This window comes from Oncorhynchus mykiss, chromosome 5 (genome assembly GCF_057628025.1).
Source record: "Oncorhynchus mykiss isolate SJ-2025 chromosome 5, ASM5762802v1, whole genome shotgun sequence".
Classification (NCBI taxonomy): Eukaryota; Metazoa; Chordata; class Actinopteri; order Salmoniformes; family Salmonidae; genus Oncorhynchus; species Oncorhynchus mykiss.
The window spans coordinates 16,767,196-16,790,750 of record NC_143026.1 but is presented as its reverse complement, the minus strand read 5'-3'; the positions used below and the strand labels follow the sequence as shown (position 1 = coordinate 16,790,750).

Here is a 23,555-nt window from a genome sequence, read left to right as displayed (position 1 = left end):
TTTTTGTATATATACTTTTTAATCTTGATTTAACTAGGCAAGTTAAGTTAAAAGCAAATTCTTATTTACAATGACGGCCTACCCCGGCCAAACCCGGACAACGCTGGGCCAATGCGCACCGCCCTATGGGACTCCCAATCACAGCCAGATGTGATACAGCCTGGTTTCAAACCAGGTACTGTCGTGATGCCTTTTGCACTGAGATGCAGTGCCTTAGACCGGTGCGCCACCCAGGAGCATAAATTGAAAACTACTCCAAATAATTGGCACTTGCTGAATGAACTGAACTGAAATGGGATTGAGGAGCGGTAGAGGAGCGGTAGAGATACTCTTAATGATCGACTATGAAAAGCCAACTGACATTTACTCCTGGGGTGCTGACTTGCTGCACCCTCGACAACTACTGTGATTATTATTATTTGACCATGCTGGTCATTTATGAACATTTGAACATCTTGGCCATGTTCTGTTATAATCTCCACCCGGCACAGCCAGAAGAGGACTGGCCACCCCTCATAGCCTGGTTTCTCTCTAGGTTTCTTCCTAGGTTTTGGCCTTTCTAGGGAGTTTTTCCTAGCCACTCTGCTTCTACACCTGCATTGCTTGCTGTTTGGGGTTTTAGGCTGGGTTTCTGTACAGCACTTTGAGATATGAGCTGATGTAAGAAGGGCTATGTAAATACATTTGATTTGATTTGATTGAGCTCAAACCAGCTTGCCATTATGCAAAATAAATCCCCAAGGTTCAGCTGGTACAGAAGCCTAGCACATAAAATAACAAAAAACACAGTAGGTAGTAGGTAGCTACAGATGTAGTATTTTAATTTTACTTGTATTGTCACAGCAATAATCTGTGCGTGCATATGTATTCACCCCCTTTGCTATGACGCCCCAAAATAAGATTGTGCAACCAATTACCCTCATAAGTCACATAATTCGTTTAAAAAGTCCACAGTCCAGTGTTTTATCTCTGATTATCTGTCCACAGGACCACATTAAGCTGTACACTCAACAGAGCTTTACAAAAGAGTGGCCAGAAAAAAGCCATTGCTTAAAGAAAAAAATAAGCAAACACGTTTCGTGTTCGCCATAAGGCATGTGGGAGACTCCCCAAAAATATGGAAGAAGGTACTCTGGTCAGATGAGACTAAAATTTAGCTTTTTGTCCATCAAGGAAAACGCAAGGTCTGTAAAGACCGACGCCGGACAGGAGAAGCAGGAATGAGGAGTCAGAAATTTATTTGGGAACAGACAAGGAAACAAGACAGGAACAGCATCAGGACACGGGTAAAACGGACATGAGACAATTCATCCCAAAGCAGGGAACAGAGCTTGGGAACAGACAGATATAGGGAAGGTAATGACACAAGTAATTGAGTCCACGTGAGTCCAATGATCGCTGATGCATGTTACGGGGGGAAGGCAGGTGTGCGTACTGATGGTGGCTTGAGTGCGTAATGCACTCACCGAGAACACCATCCCCAGCATGATGCTGCCATGGTGGTGGCAGCATCATGCTGTGGGGATGTTTTTTATCAGTAGGGACTGGGAAACTGGTCAGAATTGAAGGAATGATGGATGGTGCTAAAAACAGGGAAATTCTTGAGGGAAACCTGTTTCAGTCTTCCAGAGATTTGAGACTGGGACGGAGGTTCACCTTCCAGCAGGACAATGATACTAAGCATACTGCTAAAGCAACACTCGAGTGGTTTAAGGGGAAACATATAAATGTCTTGGAATGGCCATTTGGGAATGATATGATTGTACATGTCATCAAAATGTCTCCATGTCTCTACTGCACTGTATAGGTTGAAGTTACGTCTATATAAGGCATGATTTATATCCCTTTGATACTTAATTCTACCATATAGTTAGTACTGTATAACTGACCACAATACCTGGGATTGTTAGTCAAGACCCAGGCGCTTTTATCCAAAGATAAAAAGGGAAACAGACAACGATTGTCACACGACCACACAGCAGGAAAGAAATTCTGCCTGACGTTTGAATTATATCCATTTCTGGTTGTAAACTGTTTTTCTGGTTTTGAAGATGTCATAAAACCAGATTCCGACCAATTGGTCTCTGTTTCAACCAGGTAAAGACGCCTTTTTCATGACGAGATCAAGACATGGGAAAGACAATGACACCCGTTGCTGATGTATTTTTCTGGTTTAAAAAATGGTTTACCCTGGTTAACCCAGGTTTTGTAGATGGGTTAGCATTGTTACAACTCTAAAGTAGTGTCTTTAGCTGTGTTAGCCTGTTAGCTCTAAAGAGAGGTTGGAGAGGTTGGAGAGGTTGGGGAGGTTGGGGAGTGTAGAGCCTTGCGGTTGTCCCGGAGGATGCTGTCCAGGCCGTTGAGCTGGCGTAGGAAGCCCCGGTTGGGGATTACGCCACGGTGGTCCTTCACTGCCTTGATGGCATCCACCAGGGTCAGGTTCTGACGGATCATCAGGTAGGCCAGAACCAGCGTGGCCGAACGACTCACACCCACCGCACAGTGCACCAGCACCTTACCTAGAGGGGAGGGGAGGGGGGTAAGGAGAGAGAAGTAGGGTAGGAGGGAGAGAGAAAGAGAGCGAAGGAAGGAGGGAGAGAGAGGGAGGGAGGTACAGAAAGAGAAAGAAGAGAAGGAGAGAGAAAGAGATGAGGACGTGTTGACCTCCAGGGCAATAGTACACACACAAGAACATCTGAACAGATCAACAGGTGTGGGATGAATATTTGTAGATGGTGTGCACCTAAGTACGTGTTAAGGTGTATATGTGTGCAGATGTGAAGGTGTGTATGTGTATGTCTTTTTGTGTGTGTGTGTCTGCGTGAACTACTGCATGCGAGGGGGGCCATGCTTGAATTGTTGCAGGTGAATCGATTGTGCTGACTCAAGCCTCGGTTTTGCTGAGTGTGTTGAGTGTATGTGTGTGAGAGAGGAAGACAAATTGACTCACCACCGCTGCTGAGGGCTCTGTGTATGAACTCTGCAGCGGGGTAGAAGTTGACACTCATGTCGAAGGAGGGCGTGTCGTGGGCCTCGATGCCCTGGTAGGTGATATCCATGCCAGCGTAGTACTCCGCCCCGCCGCGCCACTTACTCTGGGCACAGTTCAGGATGTGGGTGATGCCAAGCCGTGCCAGCTCACGCCGGTCTGATGCAATGTCTCTGCAGTACAGTTGGGTTGGGGAGGGCAATCAGTAAATTGATCAATTATTCAAGCAACCAATCACAAAATTAGCTGAAATTAAGATAGGCCTCTATATCTTATGTCTAAAAAATGTTTGGATATCATATTAGACTTAGGAAAATGCACAATGTTTTGCAGCCTAGGTTACTCACTGGTCTCCAATGTAGAGCCCGGGCCAGACCTCGTCGGCATGGTTACACGCTGTTTTCCCGGTGTAGAGGAGCCGTTCCAGCTCAGACACTGTTAGCACCGGGGACCCGCGCCCCGAATCTTTCCTGTTGGGAGATCTCGAGCTGCTCCGGGACCGGGAGAACCGGGACATGAACGCCATCTGGGGCGTGTGCTTCTGGTAGAAAAATAATAAATTTTTGTTGGTTGCGTTCCAGACCATCAATATCACAGCAGCATGCGCATATGACAAGATTGGTTTATCAGCTCTGTTAATGGTTCCTAAAACGTTAAATGCTTCTCAAGACATTATGAGATATGTTTATCTGCACAACGTTACTTTGTTAACAATATTTAATACTCGATATGTAATTGCCAAAAACGTGGCCCACTCATGTAGCCTATGAGTGAATAGATTTCGTTAATCAGAAAACATATTTTTGTTGTTGCGTGCATATGCTGGTGAAATTACCATCAGATAACACACAATTGGCTTGCAGAGCATAAACATAGCTATATGAACATAGAAAGAATATCCTCGTTTTAACGGTGGGCGACATTTCTCTCTGCAATAATACGAGAGCGAATAATCTACATTAAAGCGCATCTATTTCTCTGATTCGCTTGAATTTCTTTGTCTGTTTATTCTCGAGTTTATGCTTGATGCTACACAGTATTAATTAGAGTTATCTACACAATGCCTTACATCTTCTAACAACAGTACAAACCGGAGGAAAAAAAATACCACAATAAGAATCATTCACCTTCTTCCTTCTCGTTTCACTTTCTATCTCTCGAGCGTCACCCCTCCTCTCCTCTCCTCACGCGACTACAGGGCGCCCATACTATCCGCCATGTTCCTCGCCTATTGAACATGATACAGCAACAGTAGGATGTAAAATGATGTAAAAAATCATCAATAAACCTGGACCATATTTGACCATAAACAGGGTCACAGCAACACATTACTTTCCCCTCCCCCCCTCAATATTGTAGCATACCAATGTTATTACTTTATTATGTTTACAAAACATTGTTTTGATAGCAACTAATTCGATTATTAGATTGTATTACAGAAAGGGGCTTTTGATATTGACCAATAAAACATTTAGTATAATAATATTCAATAAAGGCTGCTATAGATGATGAAGGGTACAATAATTTAGACCAAAACACAACAACATGGCAGGTAGCCTAGCTGTTAAGAGGGTGGTTCAGTAACTGAAAGGTTACTGATTCAAATCCCAAGCTAACTAGGTGAATAATCTGTCGATGTGCCCTTGAACAAGGCACTTAACCCTAATTGTTCCTGTAAATTACTTGTCCACTAAATAACTAAAATGTTACTTGGCAATGATGCCCTTTATCAGTCAGATGAACCTGTGGATACCATTTTTATGTCTCTGTGTGCAGTATGAAGGAAGTTAGAGGTACACTACATCACCAAAAGTATGTGGACACCCCTTCAAATTGGTGGATTCGGCTTTTTCAGACACACCCGTTGCTGACAGCTGTATAAAATCGAACACACAGCCATGCAATCTCCATAGACAAACATTGGCAGTAGAATGGCCTTACTGAAGAGCTCAGTGACTTTCAACATGTCACTGTCATGGGATGCCACCTTTCCAACAACTTTCTGTCCTGCTAGAACTGCCCCGGTCAACTGTAAGCACTGTTATTGTGAAGTAGAAACAATTAGGAGCAAAGTGATAGGCCTCAGAAGCTCACAGAATGCACCGCAGAGTGCTGAAGCACGTAGAGCAGTTCCAGTCGTAGTCCCAAACTGCCTCGGTAGCAAGGTCAGCATAAGAGCTGTTCGTTGGGACCTTAATGAAATGGGTTTCCATGGCCAAGCAGCCGCACACAAGCCTAAGATCACCATGTGTAATGCCAAGCGTCGGCTGGAGTGGTGTAAAGCTCGCCGCCATTGAACTCTGGAGCAGTGGAAACGTGTTCTCTGGAGTGATGAATCACGCGTCACCATCTGGCAGTCCGATGGATGAATTGTGCTTTAGCAGATGCCAGGAGATCGCTACCTGCCCCCATGGTTCGGGCTAGGCACCTTAGTTCCAGTGAAGGGAAATCTATTGTATTAAAAAATATTTAAAAAATCCCCCCTTTTTCGTGATATCCAATTGGTAGACGCAGTCTTGTTCCATTGCTGCAACTCCCGTATGGACTCAGGAGAGGCGAAAGTCGAGAGCCATGCGTCCTCTGAAACACGACCCTGCCAAGCCGCACTGCTTCTTGACACAATGCTCGCTTAACCCGGATGTCAGCCGCACCAATATGTTGGAGGAAACACAACTGGTGACCGTGTCAGAGTGCATGATAGAGCACAATGGGACAAGGTCATCCCAGACAGCCAAACCCTTCCCTAACCCAGACGATGCTGGGCCAATTGTGCTTCCAACTTTGTAGCAACAGTTTGGGAAGGTCCTTTCCTGTTTTAGTATGACAATGCTTCCGTGCACAAAGTGAGGTCCATATAGAAATGGTTTGTCGAGATCATTGTGGAAGAACTTGACTGGCCTGGACAGAGCCCTGACCTCAACCCCATTGAACAACTTTGGGATGAATTGGAACACCAACTGCGAGCCAGGCCTAATCGCCCAACATCAGTGACTGAACTCACTAATGCTCTTGTGGCTGAATGGAAGCAAGTCACTACAGCAATGTTCCAACATCTAGTGGAAAGACATCCCAGAAAAGTGGAGGCTGTTATAGCAGTAAAGGGGAACCAACTTCATATTAATGCCCATGATTTTGGAATGAGATGTTCAACGAGTAGGTTTCCACATACTTTTGGCCATGTAGTGTATTTTCACGAGCCAATGCGAACTAGCGTTGGAAGTCAGTCATGGCGCTAACACTAGTTAGCAACTTCTTTCAAACAGCATGTAGAGACCTAAAAATGGTATCCACGACTTAGTCTGACTCTGGGAAGTAGAAATCCCAAAGTATCCCTGTAAGGACCAGGAAAGCCACCATGTAAAGCATATTTGAAGAAGAATCGCAGGTTTTTCAATGATGGTTTAATCAGATTTGAATAATGTAGTGTGTGTGAGTTGAACACAATTACATTCGGTTGTGGATTTGTAGTTGCATTGCAGGATGAAAATATGCCTATTTATTGAAGCTCCATTTAAGAATCGTGGTGTGTTTCACCATCTTGTGTTTAGATAAAGTACTGCATGCACACAGACTATTCACTGCAAAGTAGTTGCAGTGGTGGAAAAGGTACCCAATTGTCATACTTTAGTAAAAGTAAAGATACCTTAATAGAAAGTGACTCAAGTGAAAGTCACCCAGTAAAATGCTACTTGAGTAAAAGTCTAAAAGTATTTGGTTCTAAATATACTTAAGTATCAAAAGTAAATGTAATTGATAAAATATACCTAAGTATCAAAAGTAAAAGTATAAATCATTTCAATGCCCCTATTTAGAGCAGGCCTGCTCTCCAGTACCACAGAACAAGCCTTGGAGAGAAGATCTGACTTGCTATGTATTACCTAGAAGATATACCAGAGAGGATCTGACTTGCTATGTTATACCATTTAGGTAACCAGAGAGGATCTGACTTGCTATGTTATTTTATTTTTTAACCTTTATTTTACTAGGCAAGTCAGTTTCTTATTTTCAATGACAGCTTAGGAACAGTGTTCAGGGGCAGAACGACAATTGCTGTACCTTGTCAGCTCGGGGGTTTGAACTTTCAACCTTCCAGTTACTAGTCCAACACTCTAACCACTAGGCTACCCTACCGCCCTGTTATATACCATTTATTATCACAAGTTCTGTCTTCAAAAAACCAGGGACTGATTGCTGAAGAAGGTATTATTGACATAACTATCCATGAAAGTGCTATAGGCTACTGTACCTCAACACATTTAGCTTGTCACTTTAAAAACAAAAAAATGATCTATTCCTCAGCTCTTCCAGGACAGCCTCAACTTTGTCCTGTCAGACCTCAACATGCAGTTGTTGGATGGGGCTCACAACAGCCTTCACGACCCCCACCTACGGTCCTTCTACAGCCTGCAGGACAGGTAGGAGAGACTAAGGCTGGCTGTAGAAACACTTATCAAATGGTACTATATACACACACACTAGGTTATTGTTGCTATCTTACCCATAGACATGTGCTGTGTAAAGGACTAAAACAGAAATGTCTGACATTTTGAGGCCTCCTTTGTAGCTAGGTGCTCTGTTCCCGGAGTGTAAGCGTATTGGATAAAGAAACAAATGAACTCTACGTAAATAAAGAATGAAATTCAGGTGACTGGACGCCTTGGGTTACAACTAACCCAGATAAGATATTACTTCCTGCCACAGATGGGGGCAGGTGCGCACAAACAGAACCAGGAAGAGAGTTACAGACAATGATGTTTAAGTAAAGTCATTGTCTTTGGTGCTTTGGTCCTTCACACACACACATTTGTGCACAGGTACTATATAACACACAGACACAAGCTCACAAATGGTTTCTCGTCTCTCCTTCTCCCTCCTCCTCATCTTCTCCAGACTCTCAGGTAAGGGCACCATGTTTCTCTGAAGTGATTGTGCTCCATGAACTTAGGAACTGACATTGACGACAGGAGCAGCAGATGGCTTCTGTTGGTTTCATACAAGAAAGTTGTATCTATACTTTGGATGTGAATATGTTTTGATCAAACCTGATTTATTTTTAAATACACTACTGGTCAGAAGTTTTAGAACACCTACTCATTCAAGAGTTTTTCTATATTTTTACTATTTTCTACATTGTAGACATCAAAACTATGAAGACATCAAAACTATGGAATCATGTAGTAAGCAAAAAAGTGTTAAACAAATCAAAATATATTTTATATTTGAGATTCTTCAAAGTAGCGACACTTTGCCTTGATGACAGTTTTGCACATTATTGGCATTCTCTCAACCACCTTCATGAGGTAGTCACCTGGAATGCATTTCAATTAACAGGCGTGCCTTCTTAAAATAACTTTGAACGTTTCTTCAAGTGTAGTTGCAAAAATCATCAAGCGCTACGATCAAACTGGCTCTCATGAGGACCGCCACAGGAATGGATGACCCAGAGTTACCTCTGCTGCAGAAGATTAGTTCATTAGAGTTACCAGCCTCAGAAATTGCAACCCAAATAAACGCTTCACAGAGTTACATTTACAGGCGCATCTCAACATCAACTGTGTATTTCCCACTGTAAAGCATGGAGGAGGAGGTGTTATGGTGTGGGGGTGCTTTGCTGGTGACACTGTCTGTGATTTATTTTGAATTCAAGGCACTACTGCATTCTGCAGCGATACGCTATTCCATCTGGTTTGGACTTAGTCCCACTATCATTTGTTTTTCAATAGGACAATGACCCAATACACCCACAGGCTGTGTAAGGGCTATTTGACCAAGAAGAAGAGTGATGGAGTGCTGCATCAGATGGCCTCCACAATCCCCCAACCTCAACCAAATTGAGATGGTTTGGGATGAGTCGGACCGCAGAGTGAAGGAAAAGCAGCCAAGAAGTGCTCAGCATATGTGGGATCTCCTTCAAGACTGTTGGAAAAGCATTCCAGGTGAAACTGGTTGAGAGAATGCCAAGAGTGTGCAAAGCTGTCATCATGGCAAAGTGTGGCTATTTGAATAACCTCAAATATAAAATATATTTTGATTTGTTTAACACTTTTTTGCTTACTACATGATTCCATAGTTTTGATGTCTTCATAGTTTTGATGTCTACAATGTAGAAAATAGTAAAAATATAGAAAAACTCTTGAATGAGTAGGTGTTGTAAAACTGTTGACCGGTAGTATGTATATATACGGTATAGCCCGAGAAATGTTCACTTACAGTTACCATGGAAAAAAGGTACATCATTCCTGCACTGACAAGAAAAAGAACCCTAAAATCACAAGACATCTTAAAATCGAATTGAATGTTTTCTGTTTCTATGTCTACAGGAACGGACGGGATTAGGTTGATGTCTGTGTGGACAGGAGACTCCATCGACATCCCATGTATCTATCATCAGGATTACCTAAACTATGTAAAATACTGGTGTAAAGGGGATTCCTGGACTACATGCTCTTATGTGGTACGCACTGACCATCCCAATAGCAGTGGTAAAACCTCAATATCTGATGCCGTCAATCTGAGAACCTTTACCGTGACTATGAAAAGTCTAGAACAAAGTGATTCTGATATTTACTGGTGTGTAGTGGAGAAGAACGGACCAGATGAATGGCTAGAATTGTTCAAACTAGTCATTACAGGTAAGAAGATCCCTGCACTGCTTGTGTCTGTGTTTAGTAAAGCACAATGAATAATGCTCAGTAATGTCCAATGGATAGTCCTGTTGATGAGTGTGTCACTGACATTCTTAGACATTTACTGACATTATTGCTTCATTTTTCTGATAACTATCAACTAGCAAGCTGACCCAAGAAATGTAGATAAAATGTTGAATGGCATTAATATCAGTACTGTAGAAGAATGACATTTGTAATACAATCTATTTTGATAATGAAACTTACACATCATGTAACTTAGTGGTCTGTTGAATCAAGAGTCTTGAATGGACGTTGTTTTTCTGCTCCTGAGTTCTTGTGTTCTGAACCTCTCTATTCAGACAGTCCTATTGTTGACCAAGAGGAGACTGGAATTGAGGGGGGTAGTGTTTTTACATCAATACCAACTATTCAAGAGATGTTTGCAGTTCAAACCACAACACAGTTTACCACCACCATCAGTAAGTACTGCGCAATCTCTTTTCACACAATATTGTGAATCAGTAATACGAAAACTTCCCATTTTGATGTAGGTTCTGCTTTATATTCACACTTTGATCCTAGTCTGTGAAGTACTGATACTACGTTTTTTCTTAAACATTGACAGCAATGCCAATGCCAACTACCCAAGAGCTCTCAGTTATGACGGGAGAATTTGAACTCTCCTCTTCCACCTCGCAGGCCTCAGTCAACAACACACACCATGGAGCCCAGCGGTAGGCTACACTATCCTATAGTCATTATGCAAAGATTTCATGAATTACTATCTCAAAGCAATGCTATTCTTCTACAGATGGGAGCGAACATTATTCTACCTGCCGAAAACTGTTAATGCAGTGGTCTTCCTCTTGTGCACCATCATGGCTGTGGTGAAGCATAGGACAAACCGACTCCGAGGTCAAACTGAGGATGAGTAGAAACCTCTGAGGTGCCGCTTGGAGTATCACTTCACACACCACTGTGGACACACTCTCACATTCACTCACTATGGAAAAGGTATTCAATGTGTTTAACAGACATCTCAAGTGTGTGTATATGTATATGTTTCATGGTTAGCCTATGTGTACTTGTAAAATGGAACTCATGATGACCAAAGTGTTGTTGACAGATAGTTATTAAGTTGATTCATAGTTGATATTTGGTCATTTTGCATCGTAGGGATATTTTAAAGTTATATATCTTGAAACTTGATTGCTGACAAGCAAAACATTTTGGGACGATGTCAACACTGGACTAATGAAACAAATACCAAAAGACAGTTTTTTGGGTGGAGTTTTCCTTTAACAAATCCTCTCCCTTGAATCAGAGCCTTGGAATACCATTCTGTCTATGTTCTCCAGCTTTATAAATGGAATAGGAATGCTTTGCTAATAAACCATTTTAAAGACACTACTAATGATGTGAGCTCTATGTTCTGTGGGTTTGTGTGGGAAATTCTGATGAATCAAAAGTAGTTTCCTGACTTGGAGTGAACAATATAATGTACTGTATAGCTCAGTGGTAATGTATCATGACATCATGGAATGAGTTGACCTAAAACCATCAGTCTTCCGGTAAAGCAGCTTCATGTTGGAGGACATTGTGGTTTTTGAGCTATGTCTATGACCAGGGTTTGTTTCCTGTGTGGATACAGACTATGTTTATTGTATCTATTACTATTTATTTAGTCTCAAGATCTGTGTATTTTTTTTAGGCAAAGGGAGTTCATATCTGGACTTTATCTAAATGTCTTAGAACCACATTAAGACTGGGTTGTGGTCTGGAGGGAAACATGAACCAGGCTTAGGTGTGGGTGTCTGTGGCAGTGTGAGCTGGGGTTCTGTCTCTCTCTCTCCTTCATGCCTTTAGTGTGAGCTGGGGTTCTGTCTCTCTCTCTCCTTCATGTCTGTAGTGTGAGCTGGGGTTCTGTCTCTCTCTCTCCTTCATGTCTGTAGTGTGAGCTGGGGTTCGGTCTCTCTCTCTCCTTCATCTCTGCAGTGTGAGCTGGGGTTCTGTCTCTCTCTCTCCTTCATGTCTGCAGTGTGAGCTGGGGTTCTGTCTCTCTCTCTCTCCTTCATGTCTGTAGTGTGAGCTGGGGTTCTGTCTCTCTCTCTCTCCTTCATGTCTGCAGTGTGAGCTGGGGTTCTCTCTCTCTCTCTCCTTCATGTCTGTAGTGTGAGCTGGGGTTCTCTCTCTCTCTCTCCTTCATCTCTGCTGTGTGAGCTGGGGTTCTGTAGATCTCTCTCTCTTCCATCTCTGCAGTATGAGCTGGGGTTCTGTAGATCTCTCTCTCTCCTTCATGTCTGTAGTGTGAGCTGGGGTTCTGTCTCTCTCTCTCCTTCATCTCTGCTGTGTGAGCTGGGGTTCTGTAGATCTCTCTCTCTTCCATCTCTGCAGTGTGAGCTGGGTATCTGGGTTTCCTACTCATTCTCTCTCTCCATCTCTCAGGACCCAAACCCTGAGCATCAAAGTGAAAAGATGTTCAGCAGTACAGTTATTCCTCCGCAGCTCAGGACAACTCAGAGGGTAAAAACATTGAACCAAAGACCACAAACTCCTCTGCACACTCCACTGACTTGCATCCACTAAAAGACCATGCTGCTTGCCTACAGAGCAGCAAGGGGATCTGCCCCTCCCTGCCTTCAGGCTATGTTCAAACTCTACACCCCAACCTGAGTACTCTGTTCTGCCACCTCTTCTCTCCTGGTCCTTCTACCCCTACGGTAGGGCAGCCCCCGTCAGCCCAGACAAAACTCTTCTTTGTCCTGGCACTCCAATGGTGGAACAAGCTTCTCCCTGACCCTCTTCCGAAAACATCTGAAACCATACCTCTTAAAAGAGTATCTTAAATAATCCTGCAGCCCCCCCCCCCCAAAAAAATGCCTTTTGTGAACAAACACTCTCACTTGAGTTTTTTTTCCCTACTAGCAATGACTTTGCCTATAGCAACTTTATTGAGAAAAAAGGTACTTACTATGATTGAGATATGTGGTTTTCCCACCTAGCTAACTGTAAGTCACTCTGGATAAGAGTGTCTGCTAAATTACTCAAATGCCAATGTAAACTATAGGCCTAAGCACTAACAGATAGTTAAGCACATCCTTCAATTATACCGAGTTAGTTTGAGGATATAAATGTAGGCCTATAAGATGTTTACCTACTTAGGATTTATCCATGGAAATTGAATTTGGCGACTAGTGCCCCCAACTCTCCATTTTCTGTCAGCCAGGTTATCTGCATGCATCCATCTTTGTGAAATCACGAATAGGCCTACTGTACACTGACTGCACAAAACATTAGGAACACTTTAAGGTAAAAAATAATAATAATCTGTTTTTCTTGTTATTTTGGCATTAATACGTGTCACATATCAGTTTGCAAACAATGTAAAATAAATAAATAAATAATTAAGTTAATAAAGCCGCATACAAACATTGTCTCTTTTTTGTTTTCTTGAGTAAGGCAGATGCAAAATTGTGTTTCAGCCTAGCTCAGTGCTTTCTGTGGTGGTGGGGCTAGCCAGCAGAAAATACAGAGCGTTGCGCCTGATTGGCTCAGTTTTCTGTCATGATTGGCTCAGTTTTATGTCACTCATGGGACAGAACGTCATCCCCAATTCTAAGGTTAGAGCTCTAAAATTTTAGCCCCTTGAGTTCTGCCATAGAGTTATATTAGAAGCGCCCATCCAAGAAGGCTCAAGGTCATTGGCCACAGATCGTGTTACATCAAATCACGTTATATTTACAGTAGCTTTGACTGGACTGATCATGTCAACATCTTACTTTCAAAGTCTTAGCTAGCAGTCATCATCAGTTATCATCAAGTCGACAATCTACTGGCAAATCCTTTTTAATCTTTGTCATTGAAGATAAATAATGAAGAGAAATTATAGATAAAAAGTATCCATGCTCATTGGCCATTGTACATAAAGATTACACAACAATGAGTAGTTTGGAATGAATCAGTTGCAAAAAAACACTAATGTTAGCCTGCTATTCAATGGAATGGCTGTTTTTTCAGAGTTCCAACCATAAATCCAGAGAATTGCAGACTTTCATGTCAAAATTTGAGACAAAATTTGCCCACCAAGGACCGCTGCGCCACCTTCACAAAATGTATTGTATGCTGCTGCATAAATTATGTTATATACAAGGGAGAAATGTATAATGTAGTTAAGAAAGTAATACTAAGTGTACGTATGTTGTGTAGTAAGCTGTTAGTCACCAATGTGCCTCACCCTAATAATTTGGTCTATTTTCACAAACGCGGTATTGTAAACACATAACGTTAGTAGTTGTGGTAATGGCTTGCAGGTGCAAATTCAGCACACACAACATTCTATAATACAATTGTGTTATTTAACGCGTCAAATAGCGTTATATGACGTGTATCTTTTTTGACACGCAAAACCCCAAACGACATTCAATGTGCCTAATAATTGTGTCTATTTTCACCTCTTAATTTCACCTACTGTTCTAACTTGGTGGTGCACAAATAGCCTATAACCTGTTTTAGAGAAATGTAATAATCGAATATTGTAAGAGCTTTCATTGTCTGTTTATAAACCCCATTTATTTATTCTACGGTTCTGACTGGTACAGGGAGTACGTTGTAAGAACGGCCCATGTTCTGAATTCTGTCGTTGTACATTTCAAAAGTGCTGAACACACACAGTTATATTGACTATGTCCGTCGTCGCTTGCTCATGAATGTCTTAATCGAAATTACGGATGGCCTCTTATCTGCTTGTCGTCCCCTTATGCCATAACTTGTACATCTCATTTTTTTTTTGTAGAAACCGCATTTGTTTAAGCAAGTCAGCCGTATCAGCTATGTTTTTTTAAAATGCAGTAATTGAGGCTGAATGAACTGTTTCGCTGCCAGACAAGGCTGATAGCCAGGTGTAGCAGTGGTAAGATGTTGGGACTCAGCTGTTGGGATTCTGCTGTTGGGTCAGCTTTATGTAGGCCCTAACAGTTTGTGGGCACCGTTTGTCATTGTTATAGTGTAATTAATGTATTGTTTAGTGTTGTGTTGTGTAGTGGCTTTTCTGGCATGCATCCCACATTTTTTTGTGTGTTTGCCCCACCAAGATTTACATGCTAAAATCGCCACTGTGTAGGGGCATGGACTATATAAGGTATTGAAAGCATTCCACAGGGATGCTAGTCCAATGCTTCCCACAGCTGTGTCAAGTTGGCTGGATGTCCTTTGGGTGGTAGACCATTCTTGATACACACGGGAAAACTGTTGAGATTAAAAACCCCAGCAGTGTTGCCGTTCGAAGGCACTTAAATCTTTTGTCTTGCCCATTCACCCTCTGAATGTCATTCTCCTCCCCTTCAACTACAGGTGACATCAATATGTAATGGAAAGAGTAGGTGTTTCTAATGTTTTGTACACTCAGTGTATGTTCCAGCAAAGGAAGGCAGATGTTTGGGTTAAATGAGTCCATATGGTATAGTCTCTGAATAAACTTAGGGAAGCATGTGTAGACCAATAGAAGCAGGAAGAAAGTTTAAGACTGTAATATATTTGTATTTTATAAAAGTAGATAATGGCCAGAATTTCCATCCATGGTCAAACTCTTAACATGTACACATGATCATACTCTCTCTTGTGGCGTCACTGTGGAATGAGATGATGAAACCAATCAAGTATGGTACTGGGTCGTCCCGAGTTACCACAGCCTCAAAGTCATAATTATGGCTAAACTCCACCTATTCATACAAGTTCTCTACTCAAAATCAGATTTTAAGCCTAACCCTAAATTTATCCCTAACTTTAACCACACTGCTAACCTTATCCAGTGCCAGTTCTAGCTTGTATGGCTCCCTGGGCGAACCCCCCCACCCAAAACACCATTCTGCACTAACTGTCATTTTTATTCAGACATTTGGAACAACACAAATAAATAATCAAAACATTTAAAACTATATAAATATATATAAAAATAAGACTCGTAAATATAAAAAAATAAGTAATTAGTACTGTACAAATATAGAGGTGGGCTATTTGATAGATTCCCCTGCTCACGGTACCTTGGGCTTCCAGTGGGGAGACCTGAGGTCAACCTACTCTCGCCCCCGCCTCCGCCCCATCTCGTACTTCTGAGTGGGAGACCTTCCCAGGCAGTAACCTGCCTAGCTCACAAACTAGAGACAGGGCACCTACTCCGACAAGGTTAATTGACCAACAGCCCCACACGGTGACATGATACCATTGACATGAAGTGGGGAGGCAGGGTAGCTTAGTGGTTAGAGCGTTGGACTAGCAACTGAAAGGTGGCAAGAACAAATCCCTGAGCTGACAAGGTAAAAATCTGTCGTTCTGCCCCTGAACAAGGCAATTAACCCACTGTTCTTAGGCTGTCATTGAAAATAAGAATGTGTTCTTAACTGACTTGCCTAGTTAAATAAAGGTAAAATGAGTGATAAAAAAACGATCGCGTAAATGACACCATTCTGAACATAATTCGTGCAGCGCCTCTGTGCCATACCCGGCAAGATGCCGCACTGTGCGCCTGCCTATGTCGCCTATGCCTAAATCCGACACTGTTTATGCCTAACCTTAAATTAGGACAATTTTTACTTTGTGGCTGTGGTAACTAGTGACAACCATGGTGTTGTACGGGGATAAGAAGTGGGTGGATTTTTGTTGTTGAAGATTATATAATTACTGGTGTCTATTTTGGTTTAATATTATAACCTACAGACAAATACATCTATTTTGTAATAACACTCTAGAATTAAAACTTCAAGCGGCGTCAAATTTGGTTTGACCAATAGTAGCAGAGAACGGGGCTACCCAACTGTCTTGTGCGTACATTACATAACAGGAAGTGTTTCACTATCGCCCAAACCGAACTGCACGAGAGTCCGATGGCCTGAAAGGACAGTGACACAACAGCAAATAACCCCTCTAAATTCGCACCAAACATCGTGTACATGAGATTTACAAGCCGACCAAAAATGAACTACATGCCAGGAACAGCCAGCCTCATCGAGGATATCGATAGTAAGTCGATGGCGCTGCTTGGCCATTCCAAGGCATGCTAACATAGCCGGTGTTGTGTCGAGATGCACCGGTTTTTACCGTTGGTTGGTTCTGGTAGAGGGTTTTAGAAATATTGTCCATTGATATATTTGTTAGATAACAGCTTGTAAAGCAGCGCCAACATGACATGCACACACATGGCATTACCAGAGGACTTGATATGTGCGCCTGACACTTAGATGAGTGCACACCTGAACACTTATCAAATCAACTGTCAACATAGCTACCTCCCTAGGTCAGGGGCAACGTCTGTAGGCCGCGATTGTAAGCAGAGCATGACCAGTAGGCTACTAATCTAACCATCAATAATCATGATCTCTTTTCATAAACCCCCAACAAAAATGCACAGTAGTAATTGCATCAAATATACAATGATTTTGCTGCCTGTTTGAATTGACAGAAAAACATCTTGTCCTGCTCAGAGATGGAAGAACGTTGATCGGCTTTCTCAGAAGCATTGATCAGTTTGGTATGTAAGTATTCCAACCATTGCAATACGATAGTATTGCATACAACATAGTCGGAAAGCAACCAAGCATTTTTGTGTGCGTGTTTGTGTGTGTAGCCAACCTGGTGCTGCAGCAGACGGTGGAGAGGATCCACGTGGGCAAGAGGTATGGAGACATCCCTCGAGGAATCTTTATCGTCAGGGGAGAGAACGTAGTCCTCCTGGGGGAGATCGTAAGTCGGCAACAAACACACAGACCCCCTTACACTCCAAGTATGTGTAGTTGTAATTGTTATTTACAATGACAACCTACCCTAGCCAAACCCGGACGATGCTGGGCCAATTGTGCGCTGCCCTATGGGACTCCCAATCACGGCCTGGATTTGAACCAGGGTGTCTGTAGGGATGCCTTTAGCACTGAGATGCAGTGCCTCAGACCGCTACGCCACTCGGGAATGGGTGTATGAAAAGTGAATCGGCTAAATGGGAAGATTTGTTGCCACTCGAACGTTTATTTGTGGCTGATTGGGCTGCACTACGAGTCGATAGTAAGCCGCCGACCAGTACTCCAGTGTTGTGCCTGCTGACTTGAAGTGATTCCTACTGGGTGTCGGGTCGCTGGCGGTAGCTACGTGGCCATTCTTTTTCTCTCACATGATTTTATTTCAAGTATGATAGCAGCCTACACAATAAATAACTAATATTGATAACCATCTAGTTGTCACCTTGATACATCCAGTACCAGTCAAAAGTTTTGAGAGTAATAGTGAAGACAGCAAAACTATGAAATAACACATGGAATCATGTAGTAATCAAAATACATTTTATATTTGCGTTTCTTCAACGTAGCCACCCTTTGCCTTGACAGCTTTGCACACTCTTGGCATTTTCTCAACCAGCTTCATGAGGTAGTCACCTGGAACGTATTTTAATCAACAGGTGTGCCTTGTTAAAAGTTAATTTGTGGAATTGATTTCCTCAATGCGTTTGAGCAAATCAGTTGTGTTGTGACAAGGTAGCGGGGTATACAGAAGATAGCCCTATCTGGTAAAAGACCAAGGCCATATTATGGCAAGAACAGCTCAAATAGGCATAGAGAAATGACAGACCATCATTACTTTAAGACATGAAGGTCAGTCAACCTGGAAAACTTCAAGAACATTGAAAGTTTCTTCAAGTCGTAAAAAAACATCAAACGCTATGATGAAACTGGCGCTCATGAGGACCGCCACAGGAAAGGAAGACCTAGAGTTACCTCTGATGCAGAGGATAAGTTCATTAGTTACCAGCCTCAGAAATTGCAGTCCAAATAAATGCTTCAGAGTTCAAGTAACAGACACATCTCAACATCAACTGTTCAGAAGAGACTGCGTGAATCAGGCCTTCATGGTCGAATTGCTGCATAGAAACCACTACTAAAGGACACCAACAATAAGAAGAGACTTGCTTGGGCCAAGAAACACGAGCAATGGACATTAGACTGGTTCAAAACTGTCCTTTGTTCTGATGAGTCCAAATTTGAGATTTTTGATTCCAACTACCGTGTCTTTGTGAGACACAGAGTAGGTGAACGGATGATCTCCACATGTGTGGTTCCCACCGTGAAGCATGGAGGAGGTGTGGGGGTGCTTTGCTGGTGACACTGCCTGTGATTTATTTAGAATTCAAGGCACACTTAACCAGCATGGCTACGAAAAAATTATGCAGCGATACACCATCACATCTGGTTTGCGCATTTGTTCTTCAACAGGACAATGACCCAACACACCACCAGGCTGGGTAATGGCTTTGACCAAGAAGGAGAGTGATGGAGTGATGCATCAGATGACCAGGCTTCTACAATCACTCAACCTAAACCCAATTGAGATGGTTTGGGATGAGTTGGACTGCGGAGTGAAGGAAAAGCAGCCAAACTGAGCTTAGCATATGTGGGAACTCCTTTAAGACTGTTTGAAAAGCCTTCCAGGTGAAGCTGGCTTGAGAAAATGCCAAGAGTGTGCAAAGCTGTCATCAAGGCCAAGGGTGGCTACTTTGAGTAACCTAAAATATATTTTGATAGGTTTAACACTTTTTTTTGGTTACTACATGATTCCATATATGTTATTTCATAGTTTTGATGTCTTCACTATTATTCTACAATGTAGAAAATAGTAAAAATACAGAAACCCTTGAATGAGTAGGTGTGTCAACTTTTGACTGGTACTGTATATACAGTCTACTACTCAATGGGGAGGACATGAATGGCAACAACACCGGGACACAGTGCCCTTTGCTCCCACTTGACAAGTGCTACTGTCTGGCAACGCCGCGGGAAGTAGCTACCTATGAGCCAATATCAGAGTGGCAGTCACAGTAAGCACACGCATACAACGCATGAAGCAACAGTAGACCAATCAATACTTTAATAAAAAATAAACTATTGTCAGTTTTATAACTGAACATTTACAATTATTTGTGTAAAACTAACAGTGAAATACGACTCAGACACAAATACGACTCAGGCTTCTTAACAGAAGGTAGCTCAATGTAAGGTAATTTCATGGTAAGAAACGGAAGAAAAATTAAACACAGCTCAGTCAAAACCATCTAACCTAGCGATTAAAAATAAAAAATGTAATACATTTTTTAAATTTTATTTTTACTTGCCCACTGCTTTGCTTTCCACTCGCCCACTGCTTTGCTTTCCACTCGCCCACTGCTTTGCTTTCCACGCGCCCACTGCTTTGCTTTCCACGCGCCCACTGCTTTGCTTTCCACTCGCCCACTGCTTTGCTTTCCACGCGCCCACTGCTTTGCTTTCCACGCGCCCACTGATTTGCTTTCCTCGCGCCCACTGCTTTGCTTTCCACTCGCCCACTGCTTTGCTTTCCACGCGCCCACTGCTTTGCTTTCCACTCGCCCACTGCTTTGCTTTCCACTCGCCCACTGCTTTGCTTTCCACTCGCCCACTGCTTTGCTTTCCACTCGCCCACTGCTTTGCTTTCCACTCGCTCACTGCTTTGCTTTCCACTCGCCCACTGCTTTGCTTTCCACTCGCCCACTGCTTTGCTTTCCAAGCGCCCACTGATTTGCTTTCCACGCGCCCACTGCTTTGCTTTCCACTCGCCCACTGCTTTGCTTTCCACTCGCCCACTGCTTTGCTTTCCACTCGCCCACTGCTTTGCTTTCCACGCGCCCACTGCTTTGCTTTCCACTCGCCCACTGCTTTGCTTTCCACGCGCCCACTGCTTTGCTTTCCACGCGCCCACTGCTTTGCTTTCCACTCGCCCACTGCTTTGCTTTCCACGCGCCCACTGCTTTGCTTTCCACGCGCCCACTGCTTTGCTTTCCACGCGCCCACTGATTTGCTTTCCACTCGCCCACTGCTTTGCTTTCCACTCGCCCACTGCTTTGCTTTCCACTCGCCCACTGCTTTGCTTTCCACTCGCCCACTGCTTTGCTTTCCACTCGCCCACTGCTTTGCTTTCCACGCGCCCACTGCTTTGCTTTCCACTCGCCCACTGCTTTGCTTTCCACTCGCCCACTGATTTGCTTTCCACGCGCCCACTGCTTTGCTTTCCACTCGCCCACTGCTTTGCTTTCCACTCGCCCACTGCTTTGCTTTCCACTCGCCCACTGCTTTGCTTTCCACTCGCCCACTGCTTTGATTTCCACTCGCCCACTGATTTGCTTTCCACACGCCAAATCGCCTATTCTCCAGTCGCCATATTGGGATGCAACTTCCCCCTTCTCCTACACACACGAACACCGATGTCTGAATGTGTGTCTACTCCTGTGAAGGACCTGGAGAAGGAGAGTGACACCAGTCTGCAGCAGGTGTGTATTGAGGACATCCTGGAGGAACAGCGACTGCAGCAGCAGAGCAGGCAGGAGGCAGAGAAGACCAAACACCTGGCCCTGAAGGAGAGAGGCCTGGTCATGCCCAGACCAGACATCATGGACGAATATGGAGTACAGCACCAATACTGACCGGTACATACAAACACGGTCAATAGGTAATGATCCAAGTTCACTGTCTTTACTTTACCTTTGAGAGTGAATCCCCAATGTACTGGGCACCTTATGACGAAGCACCTTATTTCACATTCAGAGTTTCATATTATGTTTCCCTAAGAGTATCATGGCACTGACATAAATGTACAGGGTTTTTGTTTGAACCATTCTTTTAAACTATTTTGTGAGGTGTAATGAAAACTACATTTTGATTTGTACAGAAGTGAAAAGAGGATTTATAAAAGTTGTACATCACTGGAAAGGCCTTTGTTTGTATTAAACACTTTTATTTTTTAGAACATGGTGTGTCATGTGTTATAGCTGGTTGTGTTTTAGTTTAGCTGTAGTTTTACGTTTGAGTAGCTAGGTCTATCGGAGTTACCAGTCCAAGATGTGCCGAAACCTCACTGGTGTACCTGCTGCTGAGCCTCCTTTTGGAGCAGATCTATATCTGACCAGTAGAGGGCGTGCCTGCACTACTTTAGCCATGCGTCTTTACTCGCCTCTTTCTGCATATGTCTGTTGTTTTTTTATTATTTATTTTTATTTAACCTTTATTTAACCTTTATTTAACCAGGCAAGTCAGTTAAGAACAAATTCTTATTTACAATGACGGCCAAACCCCAACCCGGATGACGCTGGGCCAATTGTCCACCGCCCTATGGGATTCCCAATCACAGCCGGTTGTGATACAGCCTGGAATCGAACCAGGTTTTGTAGTGACGCCTTTGACCAATGCGTCACTCGGGAGCCCCTGGTGCTCGTGTCACTAAAGAAATTTGCAGCTAAAATGCCAGATATCATTTGATTAGGCTCATTACACATGTATATGACACCTGAGTAAACGTGTGATTGATTACGATTAAATTCGAGCCTGATCTGATAAAAAGCTTAAGACTTGATTCTAAAAGCTATCCATTGAATTATTGGTAGCTTATAATAAATGTAACACATATTTTAAATTAATATTTGCTGTGTGTGTTAAAAAAAAAAATAATCATTCACCCTGGGAACAGCTTCACCTCTTTGTTTTCTGATTCTTCTGTATCATGAATGCTAACATCATAGTACTGTTCACACTGTGTGCTACATTGTTACTAAGCTATTTTACCCTCACTGTAGAAAAAAGGTTCCTTATAGAACCAAAAGGGGTATCGTTTGCTTCATATGGAACTCCTAAAAGTTCTAAATAGAACCCTTTTATAGGGTTCTTTGATCCGAACCCTAGAGGTTTTTCTTCACTGAACCAAAATGGTTCCATATAGAAGCCTGTGTAATTTATGAATTGTCTACTGTTATTAAATAGTCATCATTTGAGTGAAGAATATCATTTAATAAACAAGAATATCAGCAATATTTTTTAGAATTGATTGTCATTATATGCAAAGATAGTTTGGAAATATGCACAGATTTTTACCTTGTCAGCTCAGGGATTCGATCTTGCAACCTTTCAGTTACTGGTCCAGCGCTCCAACCACTAGGCTACCTGCTGCCCAATGATAGTCCATGTCAACTTTACCAATGCAATATGATATACCTTGTCCATTAGTGTCTTTTGCTCTGTTCTTACCAATAAGCAAGTTATTTTTCAATGTGTTAAGGTAAGCAAAGTTGATTTATTTAATTCAAATACATGAATCCAAAGTCATATGATAAACTATAGGCTAGATAAAGTGTTTTGAGCACGTTTGTAAGCGGCTAGCTAGACAGAAAAGGCTACTTTTATTTGCCACTTTACAAGTTAGCCAGCTAACTCTCAAATAAACGTCATTTTTTTATTATGGGATATGTCAAAAAGAGCTACATACCCAGCCTGACATTGGAAAATAGTTAATTGTTTATTTTATTTCCGTATTTCAGTGTGGAGTCGATTGCGGGACTAGCCTATGTTTCATGAAGCCAATAGAAGACTGTTGCTGACTGAGAGGAGGTAGATTATGTATCAATTATTTATAATAAATTATGTATAATAAGAACTCGATTTGGCTTCAGCAAGCCCTCCAGAGGCTCTGCAATTGCATCCTCCGTATGATTCTTACGGATCACATTTTCAGAGCGAGTATAAATGGTCTATAATCCGCAAATATAAAAAATGGCTGTAGGCCATTGAGAAACAGCTGAACGATTTTTTTTGACAGGGGGTGCAGGATGTTTTTTGACAGGGGGTGCAGGATGTTTTTTGACAGGGGGTGCAGGATGTTTTTTGACAGGGGGTGCAGGATGTTTTTTGACAGGGGGTGCAGGATGTTTTTTGACAGGGGGTGCAGGATGTTTTTTGACAGGGGGTGCAGGATGTTTTTTGACAGGGGGTGCAGGATGTTTTTTGACAGGGGGTGCAGGATTTTTTTTCAGCAGATATGTTTCTGCTTATAATTTTTGACATTTTGGTAGGCAGGTTGTTAGTCAACTTGTCTATAATTACAGTTGAAGTCGGATGTTTACA

The 23,555-nt window shown here is 42.6% G+C and overlaps 3 protein-coding genes across 4 annotated transcripts; 2 read left to right on the top strand and 1 right to left on the bottom strand.

Moving 5' to 3' along the window:
• Positions 1-1,221: 1,221 nt before the first annotated feature.
• On the bottom strand, positions 1,222-5,616 carry dusp26 (dual specificity phosphatase 26). Of its 2 annotated transcripts, none has more exons than XM_021601919.3 (4): positions 4,117-5,616; positions 3,337-3,530; positions 2,951-3,162; positions 1,222-2,519 (listed from the first exon to the last, which is right to left on the bottom strand). In XM_021601919.3, exons 2-4 carry the CDS (start codon positions 3,513-3,515, stop codon positions 2,272-2,274), a joined length of 639 nt encoding a protein of 212 aa, XP_021457594.1. In that variant the 5' UTR covers positions 3,516-3,530; positions 4,117-5,616; the 3' UTR covers positions 1,222-2,271. The 2 variants fall into 2 exon arrangements, with proteins under 2 accessions (XP_021457594.1, XP_021457595.1); XM_021601920.3 differs by having other exon boundaries at positions 3,337-3,527.
• Positions 5,617-7,718: 2,102 nt separating this feature from the next.
• On the top strand, positions 7,719-11,028 carry LOC110522841 (CMRF-35-like molecule 4). The gene is made up of 5 exons (XM_021601311.3): positions 7,719-7,887; positions 9,310-9,621; positions 9,978-10,097; positions 10,244-10,352; positions 10,430-11,028. The coding sequence occupies exons 1-5, from the start codon at positions 7,836-7,838 to the stop codon at positions 10,551-10,553; spliced, it is 717 nt and encodes a 238-aa protein (XP_021456986.2). The 5' UTR covers positions 7,719-7,835; the 3' UTR covers positions 10,554-11,028.
• A 5,408-nt stretch (positions 11,029-16,436) lies between these two features.
• LOC110523325 (U6 snRNA-associated Sm-like protein LSm1) lies at positions 16,437-21,408 on the top strand. The gene is made up of 4 exons (XM_021601918.3): positions 16,437-16,632; positions 17,072-17,140; positions 17,237-17,352; positions 20,900-21,408. The coding sequence occupies exons 1-4, from the start codon at positions 16,563-16,565 to the stop codon at positions 21,086-21,088; spliced, it is 444 nt and encodes a 147-aa protein (XP_021457593.1). The 5' UTR covers positions 16,437-16,562; the 3' UTR covers positions 21,089-21,408.
• Positions 21,409-23,555: the final 2,147 nt, after the last annotated feature.

Excerpts from the sequence above, each read along its gene's own strand:
- LOC110522841 (XM_021601311.3), top strand. The coding sequence starts at position 7,836 with ATGGTTTCTCGTCTCTCCTTCTCCCTCCTCCTCATCTTCTCCAGACTC. Across the intron at positions 9,622-9,977 it reads GTTCAAACTAGTCATTACAG|ACAGTCCTATTGTTGACCAA; the intron begins GTAAGAAGATCC and ends CTCTCTATTCAG. Across the intron at positions 10,353-10,429 it reads ACACACCATGGAGCCCAGCG|ATGGGAGCGAACATTATTCT; the intron begins GTAGGCTACACT and ends ATTCTTCTACAG.
- LOC110523325 (XM_021601918.3), top strand. The coding sequence starts at position 16,563 with ATGAGATTTACAAGCCGACCAAAAATGAACTACATGCCAGGAACAGCC. Across the intron at positions 16,633-17,071 it reads CCTCATCGAGGATATCGATA|AAAAACATCTTGTCCTGCTC; the intron begins GTAAGTCGATGG and ends TTGAATTGACAG. Across the intron at positions 17,141-17,236 it reads CAGAAGCATTGATCAGTTTG|CCAACCTGGTGCTGCAGCAG; the intron begins GTATGTAAGTAT and ends TTGTGTGTGTAG.
- dusp26 (XM_021601919.3), bottom strand. The coding sequence starts at position 3,515 with ATGGCGTTCATGTCCCGGTTCTCCCGGTCCCGGAGCAGCTCGAGATCT. Across the intron at positions 3,163-3,336 it reads GGGCTCTACATTGGAGACCA|AGACATTGCATCAGACCGGC; the intron begins GTGAGTAACCTA and ends ACTGTACTGCAG. Across the intron at positions 2,520-2,950 it reads CAGAGCCCTCAGCAGCGGTG|GTAAGGTGCTGGTGCACTGT; the intron begins GTGAGTCAATTT and ends CCTCCCCTCTAG.